Here is a 27,082-nt window from a genome sequence, read left to right as displayed (position 1 = left end):
ATTCAAAGAGGTCCACTTTCAAAGGTAAACACGTCAAACATTAAAAGCCTCTTTTGAAGTGAAATGAAACAGAATTTTAATGCGGCACCATCCAGCACCTATTTCTGCGGCTTATTTTGCAGGATAAATTGATTAAAGATCAGTGGCAACTTTACGTGTACTTTGTATGCCTCTCGAGGCTTGAGGGAACTTCAGCAAATGTCATGCATCTTTATCAACAATAATGATATGATTACCTCCAAATCCTCAAAGCATTTGTTGGTGTTTACAGCGGTGTGTCATCATAACACTAACAAACCACAAATATATTTTTAGTTTATCCTCTGTCCTGGCGTAGGATCATCTACCACTATCATAATACACAGGCCTTTGGAAGGAGTTTATGTCCTACAGCATCTGTAGCAGTGATTAAACGGAAAGTCACACTCCATTCATTAATCAGGTACGCTCGCCTTATCTGCTCTTACACATATACATAGCTTAAAATGTATACTAACTCACAACACTGTCCTTTGCTGCAGTACTGTCCATTTTTCTCCCTTTTTAGCTCTCATACTAGTCTTTGTTCATATTTCATCGCTCCAGATGTCAATATTGTTATATTGAGAATAGACTATTTGGGTGAATTAACTATACATGAAAAGAGCCATTCATGGTGATGAACCCACAGAGAATTACCTCGGCTTTATGAAGCATTTTAGCATCTTTCAGCTCATTGTTTTGCTTTTATGGGCCCCAACTTATTTTAATTTGGTCTCATCACTGTAATCAAACTTGTTTCCAGCCGTAGCAGGTAGCTGCTTTCAATGGCCGATGAAGAAGCTACTACTATACAACTGATTGGTTTGATTGGAAAGGGTGATCAACCGATTTACACTTTGCTAAAGTGTAAGGTACGTTTTAACAGTGAAACTGGATTTTCCTAGTTTGAAACTAACTAGTGGCTCCTAAGAACTTAGGAGGAACTGTACACACCGACCTCATGACAGACTTACAAATAGCTGGTGCAACTCAGTCTAGTACTGAGACTTCACTGAAAGCTCAGCATTGCCTGCTGTGAGAACAACTTTACAACATCTTCTGGCACATACCTCTTGAAATATAGCAATGTTAGTGCTTTATAGTAATCATTGCTTCCCTGTGGGTGAGACAGAAACCCCTAAGAATGATTCTAGCCAGATCTCCTGTGGCCAGTCCAACCCCTACATTTTCTTCTGGCTCGGGGCACTGGTGTGTAAGTGGTGTATAAATTTTTGTCTCATATCTTTGCCCAGCAGTTGGCTGAACCTCCAAAATACTTCATGGTTCTCCCTCTACTTTCCCACCGGCTGTGGACATTGAAGACTGGAAAGTGTCAGTCCATCACACAGCCTCTAACACATGGTGAGTGTACTGCATGTATGTGTGAATGAGGGTTAATTGGTGTTTTGCAGAGAGTCACATTGTGAGTAGGAAAGCAAGACGTTAACCACAGCTTTACAGAGAGTAACGCTACTGTTGTACCTGAATGTACAAAAGGTCATTGCAGCCGAAGATTAAGCTTCCATAAAGAAACTGATGACACTTACTCATGAGAATGAACGGTTGCCTTGAGTGAAATTCCTTTCTTACACACATACATACAAAACTGCATGCAATTCTTCAATTTCAGCAATAGTGTTGCAAATGGTGTACTCAAGTTTTTATTATTGTTGGACTCAGGGAGTCCAACAACAATAATAATAATAAGTCATAATAAAAAATCAGTCAGGGATGGTTGAGCATGAAATGAAATAACACTGCAAAATAGGCCCCAAAATAAAACACATGAATGAACCTGCACAACTAAAACTATCAAACACACACAAAAAAGAAAATCTACTACACCTAAATAACCAAAACAAATGACTTGCATTTAGGCCCGCAAGTTGTTGACACCTTTATAGGATATAGTAGGATTTTAGCTGAGGTGGCTGAGTGCCCTGATAAACTTTGATGGAGGAGAGTGTCACTCCTGATCACATTCTTTCTTCTTTTCGGGCTGCTGAGTGCCTCTGAGGATGGTGGGTCTGAGCATTGGGCACTTTTCTACCTGCTGCAGCAGTACAAGTGAACCATTTAAGGGGCTTTGTGGGACTAAACTTTTTCTTTTTTTTTCTATTTTACCACCAATCTGGCATTTTACCTCATTGTAACGTATTATTGTTATTTACACCAATCTTATCTCGCCTACACTGGTGAATTGTGCAGCTGCTCCTCAGTAGAGGATGGTAAATAAAAGTAGTTCATCCCTTACTTGTGGCATTTCCAGACGGCAAGGCTATTTTCCAACTAATCCTTCATGGCTACCGATAGACTATTCCCTAGACCTTCTGCACACAAAGTATGTGGAACTTTTCTATTCTCGTGACCCAGTTCAAAGAATGGGCCACGTCTAAGGATAGAAGGTCTCGGATGTTGTGCAGATTGAAAATTCCTCTAAGGCAAATGTGTGATATGTGATTTTATATATATATATATATATATATATTATATATATATATATAAGCTGACCTTGCCTCCCATCCAATTTTAGCTGGGATAGACTCCAGCCAGCTGGGACGTTGCAAAAGATAAGCGAATATCTGCGATGGATGGATTGACGGATAAAAACATGTTCTTGACTGGACTGTGCGGTTAACACAGCACCTGACACCAGACGTCAAACACACAAAGTTAGTAACTAAGCTGGTGAGGAAAGCTTAGTATTGAGTATCTGTCCTAGATATTCTTCACTGAGTTTTCTTTGGTGATTACTGGACTTAAAGTTGTCAGGTGGGGTTAGGGTTAGAAACACGACTCGAGTGGGAGGATGTTTGTAAGAAGACAATTGCAAAAATACTATGTCAGGTCAGTGTGGTCAAAAATAATTCATGCAGCATTATAATTATAAATGAACTATGATACATTATTTTGTCCATGCTCACGCATTAAAAAACAACTTTAACCGAACTTGTGAAACTCGTTATCTACAACTAGTAGTTGCCAAAGTCAAAAGTTTCCAAATTTTACACCCAGGAGTTTAAACTTCAGCTGTGTTCTTTCTGTGAGTTTGCATCTTCTCCCTGTGTCTGCTTGAGCTCTCTCCGGCTCCACCAACGTCCTCCTCAGTCCAAATACATGCAGTCAATAGGTGGTTACTCTAAATTGCCCGTAGGTACAAATGTAACTGTGACATAGTCATAGTCTAAGTGTCAACCCTGTGATGAACTGGCAACTTGTCCACGGTAAACCCTGGTATACCTTTTTAAAAAAACCATGCCAGATGGGATTGGCTCCAACACCCCATGACCCTGATTATGGCGTTTTTAACTAGTTAGCTACTTTAAATAAATGAATTAGGCATTGTAAAGTTCCATTTTATAACAATATCCCCCATTGAGCAAATTGGACTGATTGATTTTATGCACAGATTTTCAATGTGATGATACTATATATAGTATACAGCAACAAATCCTGTAGATCCCCCCATAGACGTTTTCACTTCTGATCATACAACAAGAGTTTCAATTTGTAATAAATTTTTCTCATTAAGTACTACTACACGTATCAAGTTATGCATCATCCATACACTTATAACAGTATTATGTATGTCCCGGTAGACAGAAGCAAAACAAAATGTTATAAAGGCATGGTGGACGTGAGAGAAATTTAAGCTTAGCTTTGGCACTATACCAGACACTGCTGTGTTTGTGTGTGTGGGCAGAAGGTGGTTGTATTCTCCCTTTTTTTGTGAGTAGTGGTGTGTAATGAATCGGATGCCATTTTGAGAGATGCTGTTTATGAGCGTCTGGATTGACGTCGGGGGTGACAAGGGAATGTAGGGAATTAAGGAAGGAGTGTGAGCAACACTTAACAGAATGTGACAGGCGCAAAATGATGGGGTTTGGCCCTGGAATCGGGATGCCATGTCGTGTGTGCGCGCACACACATAATCCTCAAACACAGACGTAGGCACACTCCGAACAGACACATACACATTCTGCCATATTCTGCCATGGTACAAGCATGAGGGGACAATTTGATCTGTTCCACCAAACACAAATCAATGTCTACGTGGCTCTATTTTTTTGAGACATGCACACACACACACACACACACACACACACAGTCCCAATCAGTTGGGCTTTCTCTGACAGGGACAAAACAAAGTCATCTGAGCCTGCAAGTGGCTGTCCCAGTCTGGTTGTGACAGCCGGGATAGTTGCTATTAGACAGATTAACCTGAGGGATTTCTGCTGAACCCCTACTGCCGAGCAAGGACACAGCATTCACCGTCCCCTTACTCATTTTACTTTTGAAGGATACGTGGCTCCAATGTGTCAGCGTGATTTGACTCCTTCAAACCAAAATGGACTTAAGAATCACACTGTTTTTGAATTTTATACTTTTGTTGCATTATAAAAACAAACAAGCAAAAAAGCCTCCATGGCAAAGAAAGTGTTGTTAGATGTTATGTCAAATCTTTGATTTTTTTTTCTTTAATATCTTGAAATTGCACTCCACCCACATGCTACATTATACATTCAAGCACAGGAAGAAATACCTGGAACTCTCTGTTCTTTATCTTCTCCGTCACATAATATCAGATCAAAGAAAGATGAAGCATTCAGGCATGTCCTCAAGCATTCACCCTCACACAAAATGAAGACCACACAGCCAGTCATCATTAATCTACTAAAGCCTGAGGTTAAAGGTCAGTGCGTAACAGTGAAAGAACTTTATGTGCATGGAACGCCCACCTGAACATGTTACACAAGCCTCACAGCTATGCATGCATTAGCATATGCAACATGGAAATCATAACACATCATCTCTGTAGCTTATTGCCAGTACAAAGCTTATGTTGTTCTGTTTGCAAGTGCAACCGCTTGAAACATATTTCAAAAGAAAAAAAGAAATCATCAAAAAACGTATTTGTGCTTCACCAACACGGAGGAGAAATTCCAAATGCTGAGTGAAACGCCTCCGTCCCTGTCTGCGTCCGTGGAAATAATGGTCAAAGCTGTGAGACACTGGATGTAAAGCAGCGCGTTTAAAGAACAGAAGCAAAGGGAAGGGAATGAGAGCGTGTTAAGAGATGAATGATATTCATATATGTATGTAACATGAAAAAGAAAAAGGATACACATAGGTGGGGGGGGGGGGGAGATGATGCAGAGATAGTGAAGAAAGAGAAATAAGAGGAGGAGGAGGAGAAAAGGGTGAAATGCAGCAGGGTGACAGTGACAGATGAGAGCCAGAGCTGACAGAACGCTCAGTGATGGCGGTTTATCAGCATCTGGTCCGGAGGGTCACTTCAGCTCCCGGACTCCCCCTCTCATCCGTCTCCATCTCTCTCCCTCCAAGATATCCTGGCCTGACTTTCTCTCTCCCTCCTTCCCTTCCTCCTTCCCTCTTTCTAGACCAAGCTGAATTTCTCCCACACAAACACAGTGAGAGCGGTGTCCACAGACATACATACACACACACACACACCAATTAAGACCGCTAACAGCGTAACACTAGTTGTCAATAATCTCAGAGATAGATTAACCAACGACTTTATTGCTTTTGCATTAACATATTTAAAATGCCAGCCTCCTTGTGCAAGAGCTGGAGATTTATGCTGACATCCCCCCCCTGACTGATTGAATGTGATGTTTCGGGATGAAATACAGCCTTGGTGAAAGGAAGAGGAGAGAGTCAGGGGAGGCCAGGTTCACACTGCATGTGTTCGACACCTTAATTGCATCAATGATTATCCCCCCACATTACGCTTTCCCTGCTCATATTTATAGTTGTGTCCAATTTTCATTATGCTCTTCATTATGGAGCATAAATAACCTGCGTAAATGTGTCGGCACACCACAACACACCCCGTAACATTGCCAAGTGATATCCATCTTGTCCCCCAGTTATCCGACATTACCTGGCTGAATTATGTCTATTAGCTGCGCGTGGCCCCTCCCACTCCATCAGGACAGCAGTCCGCAGATGACAGCATTAACTTTTAAGATTTTATAGCATCTTCTTTACCCAACACACACCATTAATCCACTTAATGGCCACCATGACCCCTTTCATCGTGTTTCATAAAATAAAAATATGAATAAAGCCCATTACGGTCTCTATTGTGGAGAGTCTAAGCGATAAATCAGAGCGGTTCTATTAGAAGGATTGCCTCTGTGACAAGTCAGGTTGGCCACACTAAATCATCGACACTGTTTGCTTTATTAAAACTCTTTTTTGTCTGTTTTAATGCTTAAAGCTGGAATCTTTAACTTTCCACACGGTTTGAGCCATATTTCAATTCCCTTTTGTCCTTTAGACACTTGTTAGTGTCAAGGCCTCTGTGCTAGTAATTCTCCTTTCTTCAGAGTGTCGTTTCTTCTTGTTTACATCTGCTGCAGCAGGATGTGCTAAATCCTGCAGGTGTTGCAAATGCTCAAGTCTCTGAAGTTTATTATTTTCTCATTGCTTTAGGCCATTGACTTGGGTTTGGACGGGTGTGGTCAACCAAAAAGGTCACACGCCCACAGGAATGCGAGTCAAAAAGTCCAAAATCATGTTGCCTTTTAACTAAAAACTAGGTGTTCTAATGAATATTTTTAATAGCAATGGATCTAATTGCTGTTTGTAATGTGAAAGTTGTTGCTAGTAGTGATAAACCCACAAAGAATTAGCCCCCATGCTGCAGTTTCTTTCAGCAAAACAAACCATTTTAACACTAAAACCACCAAGATTCCAACACCCCCCAGAACCATCATTTTGACCCCCGTGCTTTCACAAAGTAATGATTTAAAATTCAGTTTGTGGTTTATTATTTTAAATGTATTTAATCCATCGAACAGGTCAAATAAGTTTTAAAAATCAACATTACAAGTCAGGGTTAGGGTTAGGGTTGGGGTTATGGGTCAACACATTAACTCTCCCTGTGCTGTCCAACAACTCACACAGTTTGGTGAGGAGAGCCAACGGCAATGCACGGGTCATCACAATCGACCCGATAACCCCACACCGAGCGTGCCATCACCACATACCACAGAAGGGGGTGGGAATGAAGACAGAGAGACAGAAACAGAGGGTTACAGTTGGTTTATTATCCCGTTGTGGCGATCGGGTTTGGGTAAGGCACCAGAGTGGTTAAGTCCAACGTCTTAAAGCGTCTAAAAGCCGGTATATACGAGATGTTAAGACCTGCGGCCAGTCGACGACCAGACGGTTAACATCTTTGAACTCACTGTTTTGTGTCTCTTGTTAGTGGATTTTCAGCTGAAGCAGACAGTTTTTTTTATTTTTTTTATTTCTTTGTTCAGAGAAAAATAAACACACACTGTACGCTAATTGACCAGCACCAAACTGCAGACAGACATAGTTAGAGACAAGCTGGTGAACATAGCGGATCATTTAACGGCTAAGGAGACAGATATTTTCCTTAGGAGTTGGTTAAGATTAAGAACTAAAAAAAAAAGAAGTGTAAATATTGGACTTACAATCATTAGATGGACACAAACACAACTTAAAATGAATGCTAATGTCACTCAGGTCTTTTCGATATGTAAATAAACCACTGCTTGTGAACACACATTGCCCATACTAAATTCTTAAAGTGGTGTATGTCAGCGCTCTACAGAGTTTACAGCTTGTTGCGCTGCCTCCACAAAAAAATAAACCAATGAGGATTTAAACAAAAGTGTTTTATGTTTTTTTTTTCTTTTTTAAAAAGGACAAACCAAAGAGAAACTACATCACTTTCTTCTCCGTGTTAGTGAAAATTTTTACTACTGCAAACCCAGGAATGATCTTCCTTGCTTAATCACCTGAGTCCAATCAAATATGATACAGACTTGAAAAGGAAAACTCTGTTACATCTTCAGATGAAATAAAGACCGCAATGGAGAATCAGCATTCAGAAGGATCCATGTCCTGAGACAGCTATCGACTGGGCTAGGGCAAAGGCCAGCCATACAGTGTAGAGTGAATGTGCGTGTGTGTGTGTGCATAAATATATATATATATATATATATATATATATATATATATATGTAGTGGAAATATTGTGTGGATCAGAAGCTCTGGTCCAGATACTGTTGAATTATGGAGCAAGCCATACCTGGATAGACTCTGTTTTCACCTTTTTCCACTCCCACCCTGCCTTCTGTTCCTTGAAATTATTCTTTGTTGTGACTCAGAGGGGAGTTCTCTACTTTCACTTCCAAGAACTATCTTCTCTGTCCTTTTGCTCTCGCACTGGACAAAAATCTACCTCCATTAATGGGTAACAACCCTTTGTGATTGAGCGTCACATATAATTTGTTGCCCGGGCCATACAAACCAGTTTGTGCTAGGACGCAGTAATGATAAATAGAAATTACGCTTAACAAAAAACTCTATCACTGGCTGTGCTACAAAAGCCTTTCAGTAAATTCTCAATTTGAGGATCTAACACTGCCCTTGAATTGTTTAGGCACATCTGGGACGGGTGGAGGAATTAATTTCAGATATTACCAAACAGCGGGGGTACACAGCTCCTCCGGCACCAAAGACAAAATCTTTCATCCCTGTTAAAAAAAAATTGAATGGGGATTTAAGGAGAACACAGATAATTCAATCTTTATCTGCGGCGAGCCACAATGAAATGTTAAGTTTCCATGGGATCCTCTTACCTCAAAGGAGGACTCTGGAATGAAAGGACAGGACATCTGAAGCGCCGCCCTCCCGCTCTCTTGAGCAAAAGACTAACACATGCGCAGACACACATACTGATAGTCACACCGTGTCACAGAGACACACACACACACACACAACATAAAAGGTTCTCATCAACATATCAAAGCTGCAGTGCCTTCTGTTCAACATGCTATATGCAAACTCAAAGCCAACAAGGCAACATACAGCAATTCTCCACAACTACACACCGCTTATATGTATCGCGCTGACAGCTCCTGGAGATAGCAGACAGTTACAGATCGAGATAACTCTCGGGTGTCAGGTGTACACACACAAACATGGACGTGTTTGGCATTCTGCTCTTATAACCACCAGCACGTCTCTCTCTCTCGCTCACATTTACACCGGAGCAATGTTAGAGAAAGTTCACGACGAAAGAAATAGCGCAGGAAGGAGATGAACAGCTCAGGCTTTGTAACATCAACTCAAAACTGCCTGAGATACCCAATAACGGCACATAGGTACTTCTCCAGAAAAAGCTCCACTGTGGTATTAAAGTTGTCAACATGCATCCAAGAATCCAGAATCCATTGGTTTAGAGGCCGTTACACTGAGTCAATATGCAATTTGAGGCAGGTTGGCAGACAACATTGGATTGATTGATTCTGACCTTTTCCCTGGCAGTACCTGCTGTACACATTCTCCTCGAAAATAATGAAAAGTGTTGAAATCCCTCTATCTTTAGCTTTTGCCTCTTTTCTTCTCCCAAATAAGCGCCTGTTGTTAATCCCACTCATATGTCTGGCTGTACGTCTGTTTTATCTCTAAGAGCAGAGGGAGACAGGCTCAGGGGGGTGATACCAGCCATATCGATTTGTGCAAACATGCGTAGACACACACACACACACACACACAGACAAGCATATAAGCATTCCTTATGGCAGGTGGCTCTGCACAGCCTTGCTATAATCCTCAAGATTTAACTCCATCTATCCTACACCGTAACTACGAGATGATTCGTGACCAAAGTGAAAATAATTTCCTATTATTACATATACACCCACTGACATACTACACTGACAATATATTAACTACTCTGATGATAGATTATTATTGCTAGAAGGGCAGATGGTGATGTCAGTCACTCAGTCCACCATTATTGTCCTGATTCAACAACAGTTTGATGTGTTTAAATTTGGATGCGTCTGTGGTGGCTGTGAGAGCTCAACACACTCCAGCTTGCTCGAGACGCAAGAAAAGATCCGCACCAATTTGACAACACAGGTGTCGCATATCGAGGAAAAAAAAAGGCTGCAAAAGTGAGAAAACACTACCAAATAGAGAAGATATCACAAACGACAACAGAAACGGCTCCCGGAAGACACTCAAAAATGATGCACATGCCCGGACACAGCTGGGGGAAAAAAAAAACTTGCATTTGCGTTCATTTTCCGTCACCACTTACCACCAGCTGACAACAATAACTTCATGAGTCACAAACCATGGCAACAACCAGCATGTCCCAGCTGTGTTCAGCTTTTTGTTGTCGTCTGTGCAATGTTTTTATATGTTTTGTTTTTTTGGTGAGTTTGATTGATGTTTTCATATGTTTGAATATGTTTTTCTTTAAATATAATAACTGTAAGTGTAGTTTTGTAGACCAGTGCATTTATGTTTGTATCTGTAACCGCTGCAAGTTTGCATATAAATATGGAACATTGAACACAGAGTTTGTAAGCTTGTGTATTCACTTACAGACCTGAAGGTGACAGATTAACCATCATTTTTTGTAGCTGAAATACAGTTAGTGCTGATTAACTTAGACTAAATCAAACTGGTAAACGCAGTAACCGACAGTAACATTATGCATTACCCTGCTAAACACCAGCATGCTTGCATAGTCATTGCGAACATGTTTTTTTAATTTATTTTATCAATCATAAAACTGGTTTCAAATGCTGTCAGCATCAAGAACACAAAGACTCTATCACATCAGTCCCGAGCTGAAGTGAATGAACACACATTTCAAGCTGATGCTGCTTCTCATTGGTGCATTGAAGGGTAATACCCGGGAGGGAGGGTCACACTGCAAATAGACACATCTCCCCCCACTTTAGATATGGTGTGAAAAAAAAAAAGAAGCCTTCGGAGAGGAAGTGAGGCGCACTCGTATCAATCCATCAAACTAAAGGACGCCTCACGCGCAAACTAGAAAAATGCCAATTCTAAATTGAATTCTCTTGTCTCACGCTGAGCTCAACTTGAAAAGGCCGGCCGCATGAGGGTTTAAATAGAAATCTATTTTCTGGTCTGAAAATCAAACCGGCCATCATTCTGTCCCGTCTCACCTCTCTCTTGGGGACTTGTCACATTTATAACATGTAGTCATTTTCTCAGCTGTCAAACAATGCTCTTACCAAGCTCTGTTCCCCAACTCAACCTGTCAACTTCTAATTCTAATCTGCTCAAATGTGTGTGTGTGTGTTTGTGTGTGTATGCTATGAATCAAGTACATTTTTTTTTTTTTAAATGCCTTTGGAATTACAAAGAGATTCCTATTATTCATTATTAATGCGTGTGTGTGATCTGTAAGGGTCTGGACAGAGGTGGCATAGCAAAGTAGGTCATGACAGAGGTTAGTACTGCATTAGTGACTGTCACTTGCAGGACAGGAGAGTGCAGACACCAGGGCAGCCTTCTCTCTCTCTCTCACACACACACACACTTTATGAAAATCCATGGCTTTCTGTCATGGATCTGAGCCAGAAGGCCATGACACACATGGAGGGCAGTGTCTGGAACAGGCAGACGTGTCCAGTCTGTCTTTTGTGTGTATGCGCACGCTTGCATGAGACAATGTTTGCATATGACAGGGCTGCTTGACCTGCCAGAACCCAAACTGTTTGCCCTTGCCAACAATTCAATAAATAAATAAATAAATAAATAAAGTTCTCCACTTTTTTTTGACATTTTTTTGACGCTTTATCTTTTTGACCTACGGTTATTTTTAAGGGAAGTTGTTCAATATTCAAAGATTTGCTCAGTCTAAGCAGAGATGAATCTTCACAGAGCTTTTGTATGTATCCTGCTCTCAAAGTTGACTTATGGAAATCTGTCTCATTACTTCTGCCTTCTTACGGTTCAAACTCTCACATAAAAACATAATGATCCAAGCTGTTTCTGTTGTCTGCTGCGTGAGTCAACGATTCTTTCTTTTCTTTTTTTTTCCCAAACATTTTCCTTTCAGTTTCCATCTTCAGAAAGTCTGAGATAATTATGGGAGTAAAAAGGCTCACTATCAGAACAGATTAACAACATCTCACTAGGCTGAACTCCTCACTCCCTTTTATCTCCTCAAACGCAGTAGAAGAGAAGACGAGTTACGCAACTCCCACCTTAGGGACCCAGCCGACTTTTCCACCCAACTTCTGTCTGTCTCTGCATGTCTAGGGTGTCTGCTAGTCCTCTCCCTGGTATTTGATGTGTGTGTTTGAAGCAGCCATGCGACCGGGGAGAGAAGGATGTGCCTGTTGTTCGCAGCTCTTGCAGCTTTGCTCTCCTCCCTCGAGGAATGACTTTCAAAGCATGGCAAAGTTGGACCTTTCCTGGTTCTACATTTAACACCTCCTCAAATCGCAGTGCCAAGGTGGATAGCTGGATGGCTTCTTTCCCCCCACCTTTCTCTTTTATCATTCCTCCAAAGACCATCCTTTCATTAGCACTCTCTTCCACTGTCATTTAAAGGAAATGAACATCTGCTTCCCTGCTAAAATGCCACTTTAACACACATGGACCCTCACATAATGTTCTTTGTCTTACCTATTAAAAGGATATTTGATTGTGTCAGTTTGATCATGTTCTCATACATCAGAAATGCTAAAAAGTTACAAGATTTGTATTGCCAACTCATTAGAAACAGTTTTATTCCCCTTGAGGAAAATAAATGAAAAAGTTGAACTTTGGGTTAATTGGCTCTGGTTTTTCTGACTTGTTTCTGCAACAAATTACCATATATATGATAGAAAACAGCTTGTATTAATACAAAAAAATCATCAGAGACCAAGTGAGATCACTGTGAAGAGGCATTTGCAGTCATATTTACTGTATCAAGATACACTATTTGAGATCTTTCATAACTGTCTATTATCGTATTTCTTTTATATTGCTACTGTTTGTAGGTTCTGCAACCCTGGTACCAATATGTTAGCTCAAAAAACTAATTAGCATTCATGGCATAATTAAAAACTGTTGTAATTTCCATAAAATCATGAGACTTTGCTCCTGCTGTCATCCATTAGGGAAAAGAAGTTCAGAACTCCCTTGGACTAATAACACCTAAAGAAAAATCATCGAAACAAGATAGTATCGGGAAAAAAATACACATCTATGTATCTATCTAGCTATCTACCAGCATGAACACCTGAACACATAATCCAGAAGGCTACTAATAGGGTCTTCTTTTACTTGAGTGTGATGTTTGAACTGCTTTTGGTAGGGTCCTGTTTGATATTTATGTAACAGTTAGATTGCTGAGGTTACATATTAATCTACATATTATTTCTTTGTATTTTTGACTTCCCATGGGTGCAAAAACAAAAAAACATGTCAGAACTGTTCCTTTGAAACATTTCTCTCAGAAAAGCATGTATACCCCCCGCTGTCATCGCTGCCAAAGACTTACTTGTAGAGCGTTTTTGTTGTTAGAGGACAGATTCCAATGAAAAACGTGTAGAAAAGATAGAACAAGCAGCAAACGTTACAGACGGATTGAGCTATCTAGTCCAGACATTGCATGTTTTATTTATTGTCATGTACCAAAAGGTGAGCCATGCTGTACAAAGACATAACAGCATGCAAATATAAAATACCACAAATAACATGTAACTTGACCCCAGCGCTTTAGAAGTTAATGGTGGGTCTTTTACAAGTGATAGCTCTATCAATCTTCAGGCTTTTTGGCTCAAAAAGTTCTTTAGGTTACAGCAAAATTACAGAACTCCGTCTCGTCTATTAAAATACATTTGGATTTACCAGATCGTTTTCAAGGTGAGCGCACAGCTAGTGAATACATTTAACTTTTCAGCTGCAATGACAGCTAAAAGGGGAATGTGACACATTTTTAGAAACCACATTAGTCCTGCTCCGAGGACAGTTCAGCTAATACTCAGGAACATGCGCCTCCATTTCCTGAAGCTAAAAACTGCTGAACTGACCCCTGAGAGTCACTGGAAGACGTAATATCTTCCACGGCTCCATACACAGTGAATAGGTGCTGAGTTTGTTCTTATTTAAGATGTTTCTAAAGTGTCCCTGAAGTAGCAAGTTCTGGTTTGTACATGTTCTAAAATATTTTTGGCTGTTCAACTTAGTATTAAATGACAAATCAGAGCTCCATTGTCTATGGTAGAGCCCCAAATTTCACAAACACTTTATATAATAATATATACACTAGAAAAAAGAAGAAAAAATCTACCCAAAGAAAAATGATTCAGTGTATTTATATTAACATCTTCTGTCAGTATTCATATTGTCCTCCGTTCTAATCTCCTGTACATGCTCTATTTTATACTCTACAGGGCTTTTCATTACAACGATGTCCATGGAGTGGTGCCTTGTATCAATTATAAATATTAAAAGCAAAATTAAATCACAGAGGCAAAGAGGTGATAGTATGGAGCTGTGCTGCGTCCTCAGGGCCTGACAATTGAGTCATCATTTGATATAAAATTATACAGTGTGTCACCGCTCATCTAAATCTGTCCCACCCTCAGATACTGGAGGCAGACTGAAATTAAAAAGAACAGCTGCTGTACATGACAAGAGACAAGTCAAAATCAGTGTAATGAAGCAAGAAAAAAACGTAACCAGTGTTTGTAGCGTTTTATGAATGATTCTTTTTTTTTTTTTACTATATATTCTTGTTTTTAGGGGAACCTGAGTTAGCACTGACACATCACATATTATCTGTAAGTATTGATACAAAGTGACAAAAATGGTACAGAAATAAGCAGCAAAACAGTATACTAATACAAAACATACTTCAGGGTAGCACATTGTAACTAGTTGAAAAAGAAGAAACATTTCCAAGAAAGTGAAATGTCAAAAGTTTTTTTTGTGTGTGGTTTCTTTAGACATTGTATTAAAGGACCTGTGTTTAGGATTTAGTGGCATCTAGTGGTGTAATTGTGTATTGTGAACCCCGCTTCACTCTCTTGTTCTAAGCGTGAAGGAAAAACCACAGTGGCTGTGAAACGCACGACAAACAAGAAACGGCTAAACTAGAGCCAGTGTTTAGTCTGTCTGCTTTGGGCCACTGTAGAAACATGCTGGTTCAAAACGGCAGACTCTGTGTATGTCGAAAAAGGCTCATTCTAGGGCAACAAAAACATAATTCTTATTTTCAGGTGATTTCATCCAAGTAAATGCTATATTTTTTTTGCCATATTCTGTAAATAGAGCTTCATAAATCTTACACACTGGATCTTTAAAGTCAATGTAAAGTCAGAATAAATATGTGTTCTGAATTTGTCAGACCAAAGAACGTGTTATCAACCATCCAGCCAAATTTGAAAATATCTACAAGTGTATGAAATTAGGTGTCAAAATGTGAAGTATTGTTAGCTCTAGGACTGTGCTGAATGCACTGAAGCCACACCCACTCCTAGGAGCAGTCAACCAGCATTTTTGAAACAAGTCACATGTATGCTCAAGGTGACCTTACTGTGTCATCAAGCCACCCTTTAGGACCGCCCACAAAATCCTGGACTGGCAACATGTGAAAAACTGTTTTAACCTCCAACTCCACATTTCAGTAATATATTGTTCAAAGTCTTTTCACGTGTTTTCAGCAACTATTTTCCAACATTTTGAAAGGAATTTCAGAAATGCACTGTATGTTGTGTAAGTACCTATCCTAACACACCCAGCTTCACCTTAAACACACCACAAGAGATCAACAACAAGCTCAAAAGAGTGTAGTCTAATCTAAACTCTGTGACCAGAACATAGCATATGGTGTTCCCCTGTCACCTATGAACTGTGCCAGTCAGGCCACCACACAGCAGGGGCTGAACTGGGTATCTCTCAGGGTAAGTGTCACAACCTTGTCTTAATTCTGCTGTTGGCTCACGCTCTAGTTAAATGACTTAGTGCCACTCAAGAACAGATCAACAGCTCACAGGTTAGCATGTTAATGAGAGGCATTTTCTCTCAGCATTTTCTGCTGAGCGTTACAAAAGCAAGGTGGAGGTGGAGAGTTATAAAGGGAAAAGGTTGCCAAGTGGATATTTTCTCTGACTTGTACAGTCGTAAAAGGCCTGGGCCCTTTTTTAGTTGTAGCTACCAACTGCTCTGCTGTACTGAGGCCTCAAACACAGGTAAGCAAGGTTCTCTGTATTCCCTCAAGATTTCAACTTTGAAAATTTATGTGTATAATAACCAGGGATGAAAGTAAAGAGTAGCACGAGCAGGATCTATAATTCAACCAATCTCCCGTGCCAAGGAGCCTGGCATACAGCCAACAGGGATAGAGGAGTGACGGCCCAGATAGAGAGCTCTGCCAATGTTGTAATGCCTGGCACAGGTGCATTGTTAAAGACACTGTTAAAATGATTCATTTTCAATCCAATAATCTGTTATACACTATAAGATGTCCACAAAAGGTCTATATAGTTTCCAAATGACTGCTAAATATGCTTTTCACCTTGAAAATGGAACTGAACTTCAAAACCAGGAGAATATCCATCACAAATAGGATTTGTCTAATAACACTAACAACTCTTTCCTGCTCTCGAGTACTGTAGCTGCTAAAGCTGGTCAGCAAGGATGGGGACTGACCTTGAGGATATGCTGACAGTATCCACCCATGGTGATATTGGGACAGGCACATTCTTTCTAGCTTGTAATAGAAAAGTACTTTCATAGCGCAAGTCTCATCTAGGGGTAAAAATAAAGCAAAAGGAATCAAAATAAAATCAATTTTCAATCTACTTCAATAGGAGCTGTGTAGAAATGACATTAAACATAACCTTGGATGGCTGCAGGCTGTAAATGTAAACGACGAAATGTCCAACATCAAAAAGATAACACACAGTTTTGCGGTCGAGTTTAACTATCCGATTCTTGCAGGAATTTTGAAGTATCATTACCACATCAGCAGCAGCTTGGAGACCAACTGAGGTCATCAAGATGCAATTTCTGGTTAATCTTGGTCTTTGCCTGCTTAACCTTGCGTCAATTTGGAAGGTTCAAAGATTTGAGTCAAATATCATCCAATGACTGACTGACTTTCTGCAGACCTCATTTCACCGCGGCTTTTCATCCCAGCCTTTGATTTTCAATGAAAGAATGAATTGTTGTTTTCTGCTCACTTCAAAGCTCTTATTTTGAGTTGGGGTATTGCTGCGCAACTTCAGTGTTGTCTCTAAGCTATTATACTCCCGGGCCTGAAGCTATGTGGTGGAATTTCATAGGAACATCGCAAAAGATCTATATCAAAATGCTATTAAAAGAAAGTGGTTTTGTAATGCCTGAGTGTCATCAAGAAAAGGTCTGTTCAAATTTTAACATCACTTCATCCTTAAGCTTTCAAGCATCTGGCCTTGAGGTATAAAGTATTGATGGCTGGATTCAGTTTTATTTTTTTATTCTTGCCTTTGTCTTGACCCAGTATAATAAAAGTTTGATCAGATGTGTACTATTTTTTGTATGATCTTTACTTCTTGTGCTTTGTCCAAGAAGCCTCTCTCTTATGGCCAGGGTACCATTGGTGGCAGCCATGCTCTTACTGCTGGTGCTCTACTCTCCAGGGGTGTCCTCAGACCCCGTCCAGCACCTGTGTGGCTCCCACCTGGTGGATGCCCTCTACTTTGTATGCGGAGAGCGGGGCTTTTTCTACAGTCAAAAACATCCTCACAAGAGGGACCTGAGAGATCTGCTTGGTAAGGCCAAATTAACTTGCTTTCTTCTATTTGACTTGTGTAAAATAAGTTCTAATTGTGCCATTGACAGTGGGAGCTCAGAAAGGAACAGCATGGCACTGCCCAGAGACCCCAGGCTGGCTTTTTTGTCTCTGCCTGCCTTGTTTAAAGTTCAGACTCAGTCTAATGAGAATGCCAATTTGGAAACTTGCTGGAGGAAAAATGTTTAAAGACAACATGCAGGAAACTTTGAACCCTAAACTAAATATATGCATTTATCCAAACCACCATTAGTGTGCAAAGCCTGCATCAGGCCTCTTTTCAATTCTTTGGTTTGGCCAGGTTTTTGGTTTCTCGTTGTGGCTTTAACATCTATGTGAGAAATTAAAATTGGTCAAATCCCTAAATTCCTCATGTTATTTCCAAAAAAACATTATTTGGATGATCTACCTCAAACAATCTATTGATGTTTTAAGGTTAACTTTAGGTGTAGGCTATAATATGCTACTGTTGGAGCACTGTCATATCTCCTCTTGAAGTAGAGACTGGCAAGAATAAATGGATTGGGGAGATCAGATTACCTAGCCATTAAGTCTCCATTAAAGTGTAAACAGTGTAAATGGTTTGAGCTTGAGGAACTGAAGGTTTGTCCAGCAGCGGCGGGACTAAACACAGTGCTATGGAATCTCTCTCTACTCCAAAGGGTTCCTGTCTAAAAGAGCCAAACAGTACCAGTGGCCGTGGAGGGCTCGGCCTGGCCATGATGAGCCCAAAGTGAAGAGAGGCATCGTGGAGCAGTGCTGCCATAAGCCCTGCAGCATTCACCACCTGGAGGGCTACTGCGACTGACCCGTCACTCCACAACTAGTACCACTCATAGCTTGTAAGAAGTCAATTTCTGGCCCAATACTTGCTGGCTATGTCTTATCAACTGAAGGAAATAAAGCTTCATGACCCATAACCCAGGGCCCCTCTCTGTAAGGACGTGAATTTGTGTTCTTTGTAGCTGACAGACACTGTTGTGTGGATGAAACATGGGTTGTAAAGGCTTTTTGCTGCGTTCCAACATGTGGCTGCAGTACTTGAGTGCTCTCTACTGGCTGAGAATGGGCATGGCCAAGAGGATCCCAAAAAAAAAAAAATGTATACATAGCATTTGCACAGGTCAAAAGTCAATAATTCTCAATTACACTTTTGTTTTGTTGCGCATTAAAATCTGGCTTTATTTACAAAGAAGAAAGATTCATAAACAGCTACCCTGCCTGAAATAGTTGCTGATAGGTTGCTACCCTAAGAATTACTAAGTGCAGAGATAAAATTTCAAAAAAACACAATAAAAGAAGCATTTCACATGTTTATACTGACTATACTTTTGTTCTCTGGATTGCATGTACCAACTATTCCCTCATTATTTTTACACACTGCTCCTGTACATGCAGACACTTACACACACACATATGAACGCAATCTGCTCCTAACATTTCTTTTTAAAAATCAATACAGATGACGCAAATCCTCACGCTCTATGAAACAATTTAACGCAAAAGACTGTTACAACATCAGTACGTGGGGGATACACTCAACACTACAGCCAATTAGTTGTCAGTTCTTGTCTGGTAGAAGAGCTCCATTACGCATAATGATTTCCTGACAAAACAAACAAAGAATTAGGCTTGCAGACGGATATTTCAGCAATTGCATCATGTAAAAAAAATAAAAAAATAAACTAAACAGAACTGTCAAACAAAAAAACATAACTGTTAAATTCTTATCACATCTCTAAAAGTTCAGGATGTTGCAGTGGGACAGTTTCGTACTCACCTTTAAGAGGTTCAGTTGTTTCACTTTGCCTATTCTCTTTGTTGTGTTGGAAAGCTTTGCTAGGATCAAACCTGCGGCACGGAGCCCCAGGAAGCTTTGCCTTGAGCTGCTCCAGATCACTCTTTTGCCGGCTCACCTGTGACCGAAGCTTAGATATCTCCTAAACACAAACGGCAAGAAAAAGAACACGGGGGATGAAGTACGGGCACGAGACAAAAAAGGTGTGCGTGAGCTATAGAATGCAGATAGTACTGCTCTTGTGCGTTACCTGTTTTAGGGAGACGTTCTCATCTTTGAGCTTTATCACGTGTTTGATCTTCTGTTTCTGGTTCTGGTGGCCGAGCAGGCGAGCATAAGCGTCAGACAGTCTGTTTAACTCCTCCTGGTTTGCTCCGTTTTCGTTGAGCAGTGCATTTCGCTCTGCTGCGAAAGCATTGAGCTGTTCCTGTGGGCGCACACCAACAGGAACATTGAGATGGTTTTAACCCTTTTTACTTAAACCCGGATGAGTTGATAGTTTTGGCCACTTGAGGGCAGTGCAACAAGCTATAAAACACAACACTGACCCATTTTAATTAATGTGAAATAACTGACCTGGAAGGGCTTGACTTTTGCAAACAGCTCCTCATATTGTTTCCTCCAGTGTTCCACCTCTGAACTTGGAGAGCTTAGAATAAAAAAGGAATAGGGAGTTCAAATGTGCAAATTGTACAAAAAACACATTTCAAATCGCACAAAATCCAATCTTGCTCACCTTTTCTCCTGTGTTTCTCTAATTTGTCTTTGGAGTTCCTGTCGCTGCTCCTCCATCTCCCACTGCAGTGTAACCTTTTCCTGAGTCAGTACTTCTACCTGCTCCTGCAGAGCCCGTCTGTCTTGTCGTTGTTCTTCCAACTCGCGCTGCGTAGCCCTCATCTTCTCCTCTATAAGGTCTAATTGGGCCGGGAGCGTTGAAGCATCTTGTTCAACCTCAATCAGGCGAGACTGCAGCTGATTTCTGTCCTGCTCTGCCATTTTTAGCTGAGTTTCTAGAGTAAGCTTGGACTGGTCTTTGAGTTCTACTTGAGACAAAAGGCTTTTGCTTACCGCCTCTGCTCTGTCAAGCTCAGTCTGTAGTCTGAGCACCTCTGACCTAGCCTGCTGGTGGTCCTTTCTTTCAACTTCCAAAGCCCCCCTTTCCTCCTGAAGGGCTGTCTGAATTTTAACTTTCTCTTCTCTTTCTTGTTGGAGCTGTTCTATTATTTCTCCTTTTTCCTGGCTGACCCTCTCTAGCAGTTTCTGGGTTTTTTCCTTCTCGTTTTGGAGCCGAGTTACACTCTGACCTCTCTCTTCCTCTAGTTGCCCCAGTGCCTCTTCTCGCTCCTTTGTCTGAAGCTGTAGCTCCTGCTGTAGCCGACTGATCAGGGCAGCATGGCTCGCCTCCATGGCCTTCATCTCCTCATCTTTTTGTACAAGGCGAGTCTGCACCTCCAGCAATATTCTATCAAGTCAAGGAAAAAGAGAATATTAAAAAGGGTGAAAAGTGACAGTTACTTCAACACAGACTGAAAGTGAATTTAAAGTTTACCTTGTATTCTCCTCCCTGGCTTCCGCCTCGGCTAACTGTCTCTCCTGGTGCTCCTCTAACCCCTCCTTCACTCTGTTGATCTCCTCCTCTTTCTGTTGAACCACTTTGTTCATCTCCTCCTTCATCTGCTGGGTCACTCTCTCCACCTCCGCTTCCAGCGCTTTCTGTCTTCCCTCTGCTCCCCTCAGAGCCTCTTTGGCACTGAACAGTGAGACAGGCAGCCTTGTGAACCTTACACGCTGACAGAATTTTAAGCTAAACGCCGACACGAATCAAACTGACATTCGAGGAATACTTCGAGATATACTGACAGTCGAGCGCTTACCTTTCCAGCTCCGTGACAATGTCTGCCATCTTGCTCAGTGAGTTTGTGTGCGCTTCTTGGAGCTCCCTCATTGCTGTGAAATGCTGCTCTTTCAAATCTGCTACATCGTTGCTCTTACTAGAAATCATAAGCACACAGTTTTGCCGCGTTATAAGTAACTTTACTGCCCTAAAACACATAGTTCAACTGATACACACTTGATCATAAGATTATTTTACATCTTTATATTTTAATCTTTTCTAAATTTTACAGAGTTCTAATGCTTGTGGAAATAAAAAAATAATAAAATGTTCAGCACATACCTAATTTCTAACATACCAGTCCTGACAACACATCAGTCCAATATCTGGAAGTGTTTTGCTGATGTTGAATTGCTCAGAGCAACGCTTTAATAATGCCTTTGTAAGCAGAGCTGCAAGCAAACAGCTGATCGAGATAAGCAAGGTGCCAAAATAGTTGTCATTTCTCATTTCGCCAAACCTTATCTGGTTTCTAGTTTCTCAAATGTGACAATTGTCTGTCATGTATGATAATAAATTAAATGGCTTTGAGTTCTCAACTGCTGGTTGGGCAAATCATTTGAAGGAATCAGATGAATAAGTAATCAAATAATGTACAAGATCACTGTCAGGTTCGTTAAATAAGAAAAGGATTTTAGTTGGAGCCACAGCTCGTCAAAAGACTGCCATCTTGTGCCAAATTTCAGGCACAAGGTTGGTTGAGTGTGATGCCTGCTATGTTTACAGCATCTTCCCTGTCTCGTGCACTCTCTGCTGTCTAATAAAAACATCATGTTCCCCTTCATGTGCCCCGGTTCCCCTCATATTCCAAAGATGGTGTGGCGAGGTGACTTGGCAAACTTGAAATTGGTCATGAACAAAAATAGACAGTGACCCATTGTCTGTGTCGAACCTGTAATGGACTGGCAACCTGTCAATTATTTTTCTGTACTTGGTGCTCTGTATTTGCCGGGACATGTTCCCAGCTGCCTGTGACTCTAAATAGCAACAAACAGGCACAGGCAACAAATCCAGCAGTGAAGTGAGGAGACTGTTTTTAATGCAAGTGCGACTTTCAAACTTCATACTTTTTCCCCTCACCTCTCCAACAGAACTCTGGTGTCACTCAGCTGTTTCTCCAGCGCCTTGTTTTCCTCCTGCAGCCTCTGGAGGCCTTCTTGACTCCTCTCCACCACCTCCTGCTTCTGCTGTTCCTGTTCCTCCATGAGAGCGAGGTCTCCCAGGACCTCTTCCATCTCCTCCTTCAGCTGTCTCAACCGCTCTTCGGACTCCTCCCTTTCCTGCTCCACCAGGACAGTCAGGGAGTCCACAAGTGCCTGTAGAAAAGAGGAAAGAGTCAGCGACTGCTTTAGGCAATTTCACATTGAATCTAAAAGAGAACGTGTGAGACAAAAAGCGTGTGTGACCTTTTCTTTTGTCAGTTCCTTAGTGAGAGCAGCATGTTCTTGCTCGAGCTGAAACTGTCTCTTTTTCTCATCTCTTTTAGTCTCCTTTAGCAAGACGAGCTCTGTTTTTAACTCTTCCACTCTCCTCAGCCCCTGCTCCTGAGTCTTGCCTAAAAAAATAAAAAACAATACATGCATCACACAAGTGCCTATTTATTTGAGCAATTTAAATTAAAATCATAACAGGACCTTGGCGAACATACTTCTCTCTTCCTCGCAGAACAGATATCTCTGTTCAAGATGTGCCACTCTCTCATCCAGCTCCTTCTCCGTTCTTCTGAGCACCTCTCTGAGTCTAGCAAGCTCTGCCTCTTGCTGTCGAACCGTTGCCTGAGAGTCTTGAACTTCTTGGGTGGCCGACTTTATTTGCTCCTCCATCTCGCTCACCAGCTTCTGTGAAGATTTAAGTTCCAGCTCTTGGTTCTCCAACCTCTTCTCCGCCTCCACTAAAGCATCACTCGACACCTGCAGCTCTTGCTGGAATTTCTGTGCCTCCTCCTCTTTTTGTCTCAGCACATCTCGAGCGTTTTCTAGCTCAGTAATGCGTTCCTCTAGTTTGGTCTTTAGCTGCCTGTGGGAAAAGTGACAAATGAGTGTCAGGGTATAACAGTGGAGATCTAACTTGTTTGTAGGAAGCATTCACTTACTCTACTTTCTCCAAATGGGAGGCAGAAACAGTGTTCTCCGCTGTCTTCTCTCTGAGCTTCAAGCGGAGATCCTGCAAACACATAAACAGGTCTTAAACATAAAGAAAGGATGTCCACCTTTGTAAGAAATATGCTTCCATAGGTGTTGTTTGTACCTGAATCTCGTCATTGGCTGCATCCAGATACCCCTGCACAACTCTGATCTCCTCCCTCAGCTCCCGTATCACAGCTGGAAAATAAACACACCATTATGGATGGAAGCATACGGGAACAAACCCACAAACACAAGAAGGAAGACTGATACCTGGAACTGTATTTGTACATCAGGGTCAATGATATAGATATAAAGTAATCTTAAAGTACAAGAGACGAACGAGCCCAGAGCTTATATTTGCAGGCAGTTACGGGTAAACGTGACTAAATGTGTTGTCAAGGAAAAATCTGGTTATAATCATACCTTGCAATCTAGCGTTTTCATTCTCCAACTCTTTGTTCTGAGTTTTGGTCACTTGATGAAGATCCTCTGTAAAACGTAATTTATTTATTTATTTTTTAAATCAAAGTACATCTCTGATTACTTTAAATGTTGCTGTTCATCCACTTTCATTTCTCTACATATGACAGTGTCCTATCTGCTGCTGCTGAATCTTACCCAAGTCTTTATTCCTATCCTTTAGACTCGTGACGGTCGCCTTGGCAGCTTGGAGGTCAGTTTCAAGCACCTTCAGCTGACCTTCACTGTTAACCTGCAGGACACTTAACTCCTGGACACAAAACACACACAGAGTACATAAGCATCTACTAAACGCGTAATATTCCCAAATAATAAGAAAGTATGTGTACACGAGCCATACCTTTTTTTTAACATCTAAAGTGTTCCTGGCCTCCATCAACTCCATTGTGAGAGAATTGATTCTTTTCTTCGTCGTGTCAGCAGAAACCTTCAAAACCAAACATGGATTCAGTCTTTTTAATCATATAAGACACATCTTATGCAGACGTAATCAAGGCAACTACCATCTAAATATATATATATAGATAAAAAACAAACCTTGTTTTTTAGGAATTCGTTGATTTTTTTTAGTTCAGCCCGCTGTCTTTCCAGGGTGGTAACATTGGCAGCAATGCCCGTCTTCTCCCTCACTGTAGCCAGCAGCTTGGCCTCAACCTTCTTCAGCTCCTCTTCCAGAACCAGCAGGCGACGGTCCTGCTCCCCTCGCTCCTGAACCAGGGACCTTATCTGGTGGGGATTAAAGCTGAAGTTTAAAACACTGAATCCATATTCAAAAGGAACAACAACAACACATCTGCTGATTACAGACAACAAATAAACCTATACCTCTTTCTCCAGGAGTTTCTGCTGCTTCCTCTCCATGCTCATGCAGTTCTTCTCTTTCTTTACACTTGACCCTTCAACCTTTGGTTTGGATAAAAACACAAAGAGAGTTCATATTATTGTTATAGAAGCAGCAGATAGATGTGTATGTGAGTTATTACATGCTGGAAGAAAACTCACAAGGCCATCAACAGACATTGTCCTCCGGACAGGAGACACCAGAGGGTTTCTGGAGGGTGATGGTGGTGGCAGAGCGGCTGGTAATGAAAAATACACAAAACTTCATGTTTTTTAAGACGTGCTGTGTGTTTATTAGCAGTTGCATTATGCTTCTCACGGTCACCAACCTGCCTTAACAAATCTGAATCTATCAGATTTGTCGAAGGTAGCAGCTCCCTTCAGGTCCCCAGATTTGATCTCATAGGCTCCCGGCGCAGGGGCACAACCTTTCGGACAAAAAGCACAACGTTAGCCACGGTATTGAATAATTTTGTTTAACAATTTAAAAGTTTATGTACTTTTGAATCCAACCTGAATGTCGACGTCTTAATAGAAAAGCAGCGAGCTTAGTTTGCTGGAGATAAATTAACGCCACTTAACGGTTGCACAGCTTGTTTTCGTGGTGCTAAGGCTACTTAGCTGCTACTTACCTACGCTCTCGTTGAACCTTTTCAACGGGGCTCTTGGAAACGACATGTTTTTAAATCCGATATGCGAAAATAAGTCTTGAATTTTATCGACAAGGCTGCAGTGCAGCTCTGTGACACACACACACACACACACAACAAAACGCTTCACCGCTGAAATTTCAAAATAACGTCAAGGGTACGTTGGCGTGCGTTCGGCCAATAGGCATCCAGCTTTGGGTGACGTCATCATTTTTTGCCCAACCCCGACAGTAAACAACTTATTCAAATGTGTGTCAACCCAAACACCATGCACCCTATTATAAAGTATAAGACTAGTTGTATAAAGTATATATTATGTCCCTGTAAATAACTTTATATCATATCTGTACTGGAATGCATAGAAGAAATTAGAGCTGATTAGTCATAAAGTTGTCACAGTTGTGGACATGCAGACTCATCAGCATACCAAAGGAAATGAGTTATTAGTATTAGCAGACATGGGGACTTGAGACTTAGTGACTTGGACTCGAGTCGACTCGAGTCGCTGTTTTTTATGATTTGTGACTTGACTTGACAAAAAATGAAATACTTGAGACTTGACTCGGACTTGGAAGTTTAAGACTCGGGACACGATGACTTGAGTGTTATTCACATCATGTTTTCAGTGTGAATATGAAATGTGAATATAAAATCTATTTATTATTATAATTTTTTTAAATTTTAAATAATGTTGATGATCACAGTGCGATCATATTAAGATCAGATTCTGCAGCTAAAATTACAACAATACGCCAAAGGTGACTTGACTTGGACTTGACCTATTACAGGACTTGACTTGCCCAAGAAAAAAATACTTGGGACTTATTTGGGACTTGTAGGTTAAGACTTGAGACTTACTTGAGACTTGCACATGTGTGACTTGGTCCCATGTCTGAGTATTAGTATAAGTGAAGTAATAACTCAAACATAACCTTTTTTAGAAATACTGATTTCCCTGTGACATTTTCTAGGTGTTAAAAAATATATTTTTGTTAAATTGTTTTGTAAAAATTGTATGTCTAAATGTTGTTTTAAATCTTCCTTTACACTGCCAGGTGTACCTGGCACCTCTTCCATTTCCTCCCTTTATTTATTCATTCATAGGGCCTAATAATTGTCAAATCTTATTTAGTTAAATTAATAAATATATGCCTTTAAAAAACATGTACATTATATAAACTTTGCTTCATTGAATTATGGACCTGTGTGCAAGTGTCAGTCAAGTCAACAAACGTAATATTTGAGTTAAATCTTCATAAGAGGAAATGATCCAGAAGTACCCGAATAAGTCTGTTAACAGCTAAATGAGTTCAAACTTATCTTAAACACAACTTCATTTTTTTCAGTTAAACATTTTTTATTTCATGGAAATACAACATAATTTCAAATCCTTTGCAGGACCATTGTTGTACATTTTATATTCTTTTCTCCATTGTTTTCTTGTTTTTTTGTACTTCAAAACATGGTCACTTGTACAACAATATCATAAACAAAGCCTCATGTCACAAATGGAGCCATTGATGACAATAAATTACACTTGCCATGCTAAGGTTTTGAGATGATACATTGGTACCTTCGTTTCGACTAGATTAACCTTTAAATGAACAATACGTCAGAGTTTGAATAAATATGATAAAAAGACACCGGAGTTACAAAAAGAAACAT

The 27,082-nt window shown here is 40.7% G+C and overlaps 2 protein-coding genes across 8 annotated transcripts; one reads left to right on the top strand and one right to left on the bottom strand.

Annotated features, from left to right (window-relative positions):
• The first annotated feature begins 373 nt into the window (after positions 1-373).
• On the top strand, positions 374-18,907 carry insb (preproinsulin b). Of its 6 annotated transcripts, none has more exons than XM_027284487.1 (4): positions 374-442; positions 1,278-1,383; positions 17,410-17,609; positions 18,292-18,907. In XM_027284487.1, exons 3-4 carry the CDS (start codon positions 17,420-17,422, stop codon positions 18,435-18,437), a joined length of 336 nt encoding a protein of 111 aa, XP_027140288.1. In that variant the 5' UTR covers positions 374-442; positions 1,278-1,383; positions 17,410-17,419; the 3' UTR covers positions 18,438-18,907. The 6 variants fall into 6 exon arrangements, with proteins under 6 accessions (XP_027140288.1, XP_027140289.1, XP_027140260.1 ...); XM_027284472.1 differs by lacking the exons at positions 374-442; positions 1,278-1,383 and adding exons at positions 15,529-15,570; positions 15,672-15,758; XM_027284488.1 differs by lacking the exons at positions 374-442; positions 1,278-1,383 and adding an exon at positions 15,455-15,570 and having other exon boundaries at positions 17,478-17,609.
• hmmr (hyaluronan-mediated motility receptor (RHAMM)) lies at positions 18,786-25,584 on the bottom strand. Of its 2 annotated transcripts, XM_010737086.3 has the most exons (20): positions 25,400-25,584; positions 25,097-25,195; positions 24,930-25,006; positions 24,753-24,830; positions 24,465-24,653; positions 24,268-24,354; positions 24,066-24,177; positions 23,871-23,936; positions 23,569-23,642; positions 23,414-23,484; positions 22,970-23,337; positions 22,728-22,876; positions 22,402-22,637; positions 21,302-21,418; positions 20,977-21,177; positions 20,164-20,889; positions 20,004-20,076; positions 19,678-19,854; positions 19,410-19,569; positions 18,786-19,235 (listed from the first exon to the last, which is right to left on the bottom strand). In XM_010737086.3, exons 1-20 carry the CDS (start codon positions 25,443-25,445, stop codon positions 19,219-19,221), a joined length of 3,123 nt encoding a protein of 1,040 aa, XP_010735388.2. In that variant the 5' UTR covers positions 25,446-25,584; the 3' UTR covers positions 18,786-19,218. The 2 variants fall into 2 exon arrangements, with proteins under 2 accessions (XP_010735388.2, XP_027140257.1); XM_027284456.1 differs by lacking the exons at positions 24,753-24,830; positions 24,930-25,006; positions 25,097-25,195; positions 25,400-25,584 and having other exon boundaries at positions 24,066-24,179; positions 24,269-24,354; positions 24,465-24,602.
• Positions 25,585-27,082: the final 1,498 nt, after the last annotated feature.

The sequence above is a fragment of the Larimichthys crocea genome, chromosome I (genome assembly GCF_000972845.2).
Source record: "Larimichthys crocea isolate SSNF chromosome I, L_crocea_2.0, whole genome shotgun sequence".
In the NCBI taxonomy this organism is placed as follows: domain Eukaryota; kingdom Metazoa; phylum Chordata; class Actinopteri; family Sciaenidae; genus Larimichthys; species Larimichthys crocea.
Note: the sequence above shows the minus strand (reverse complement) of the source record. Positions and strands in the feature narration are given on the sequence as shown.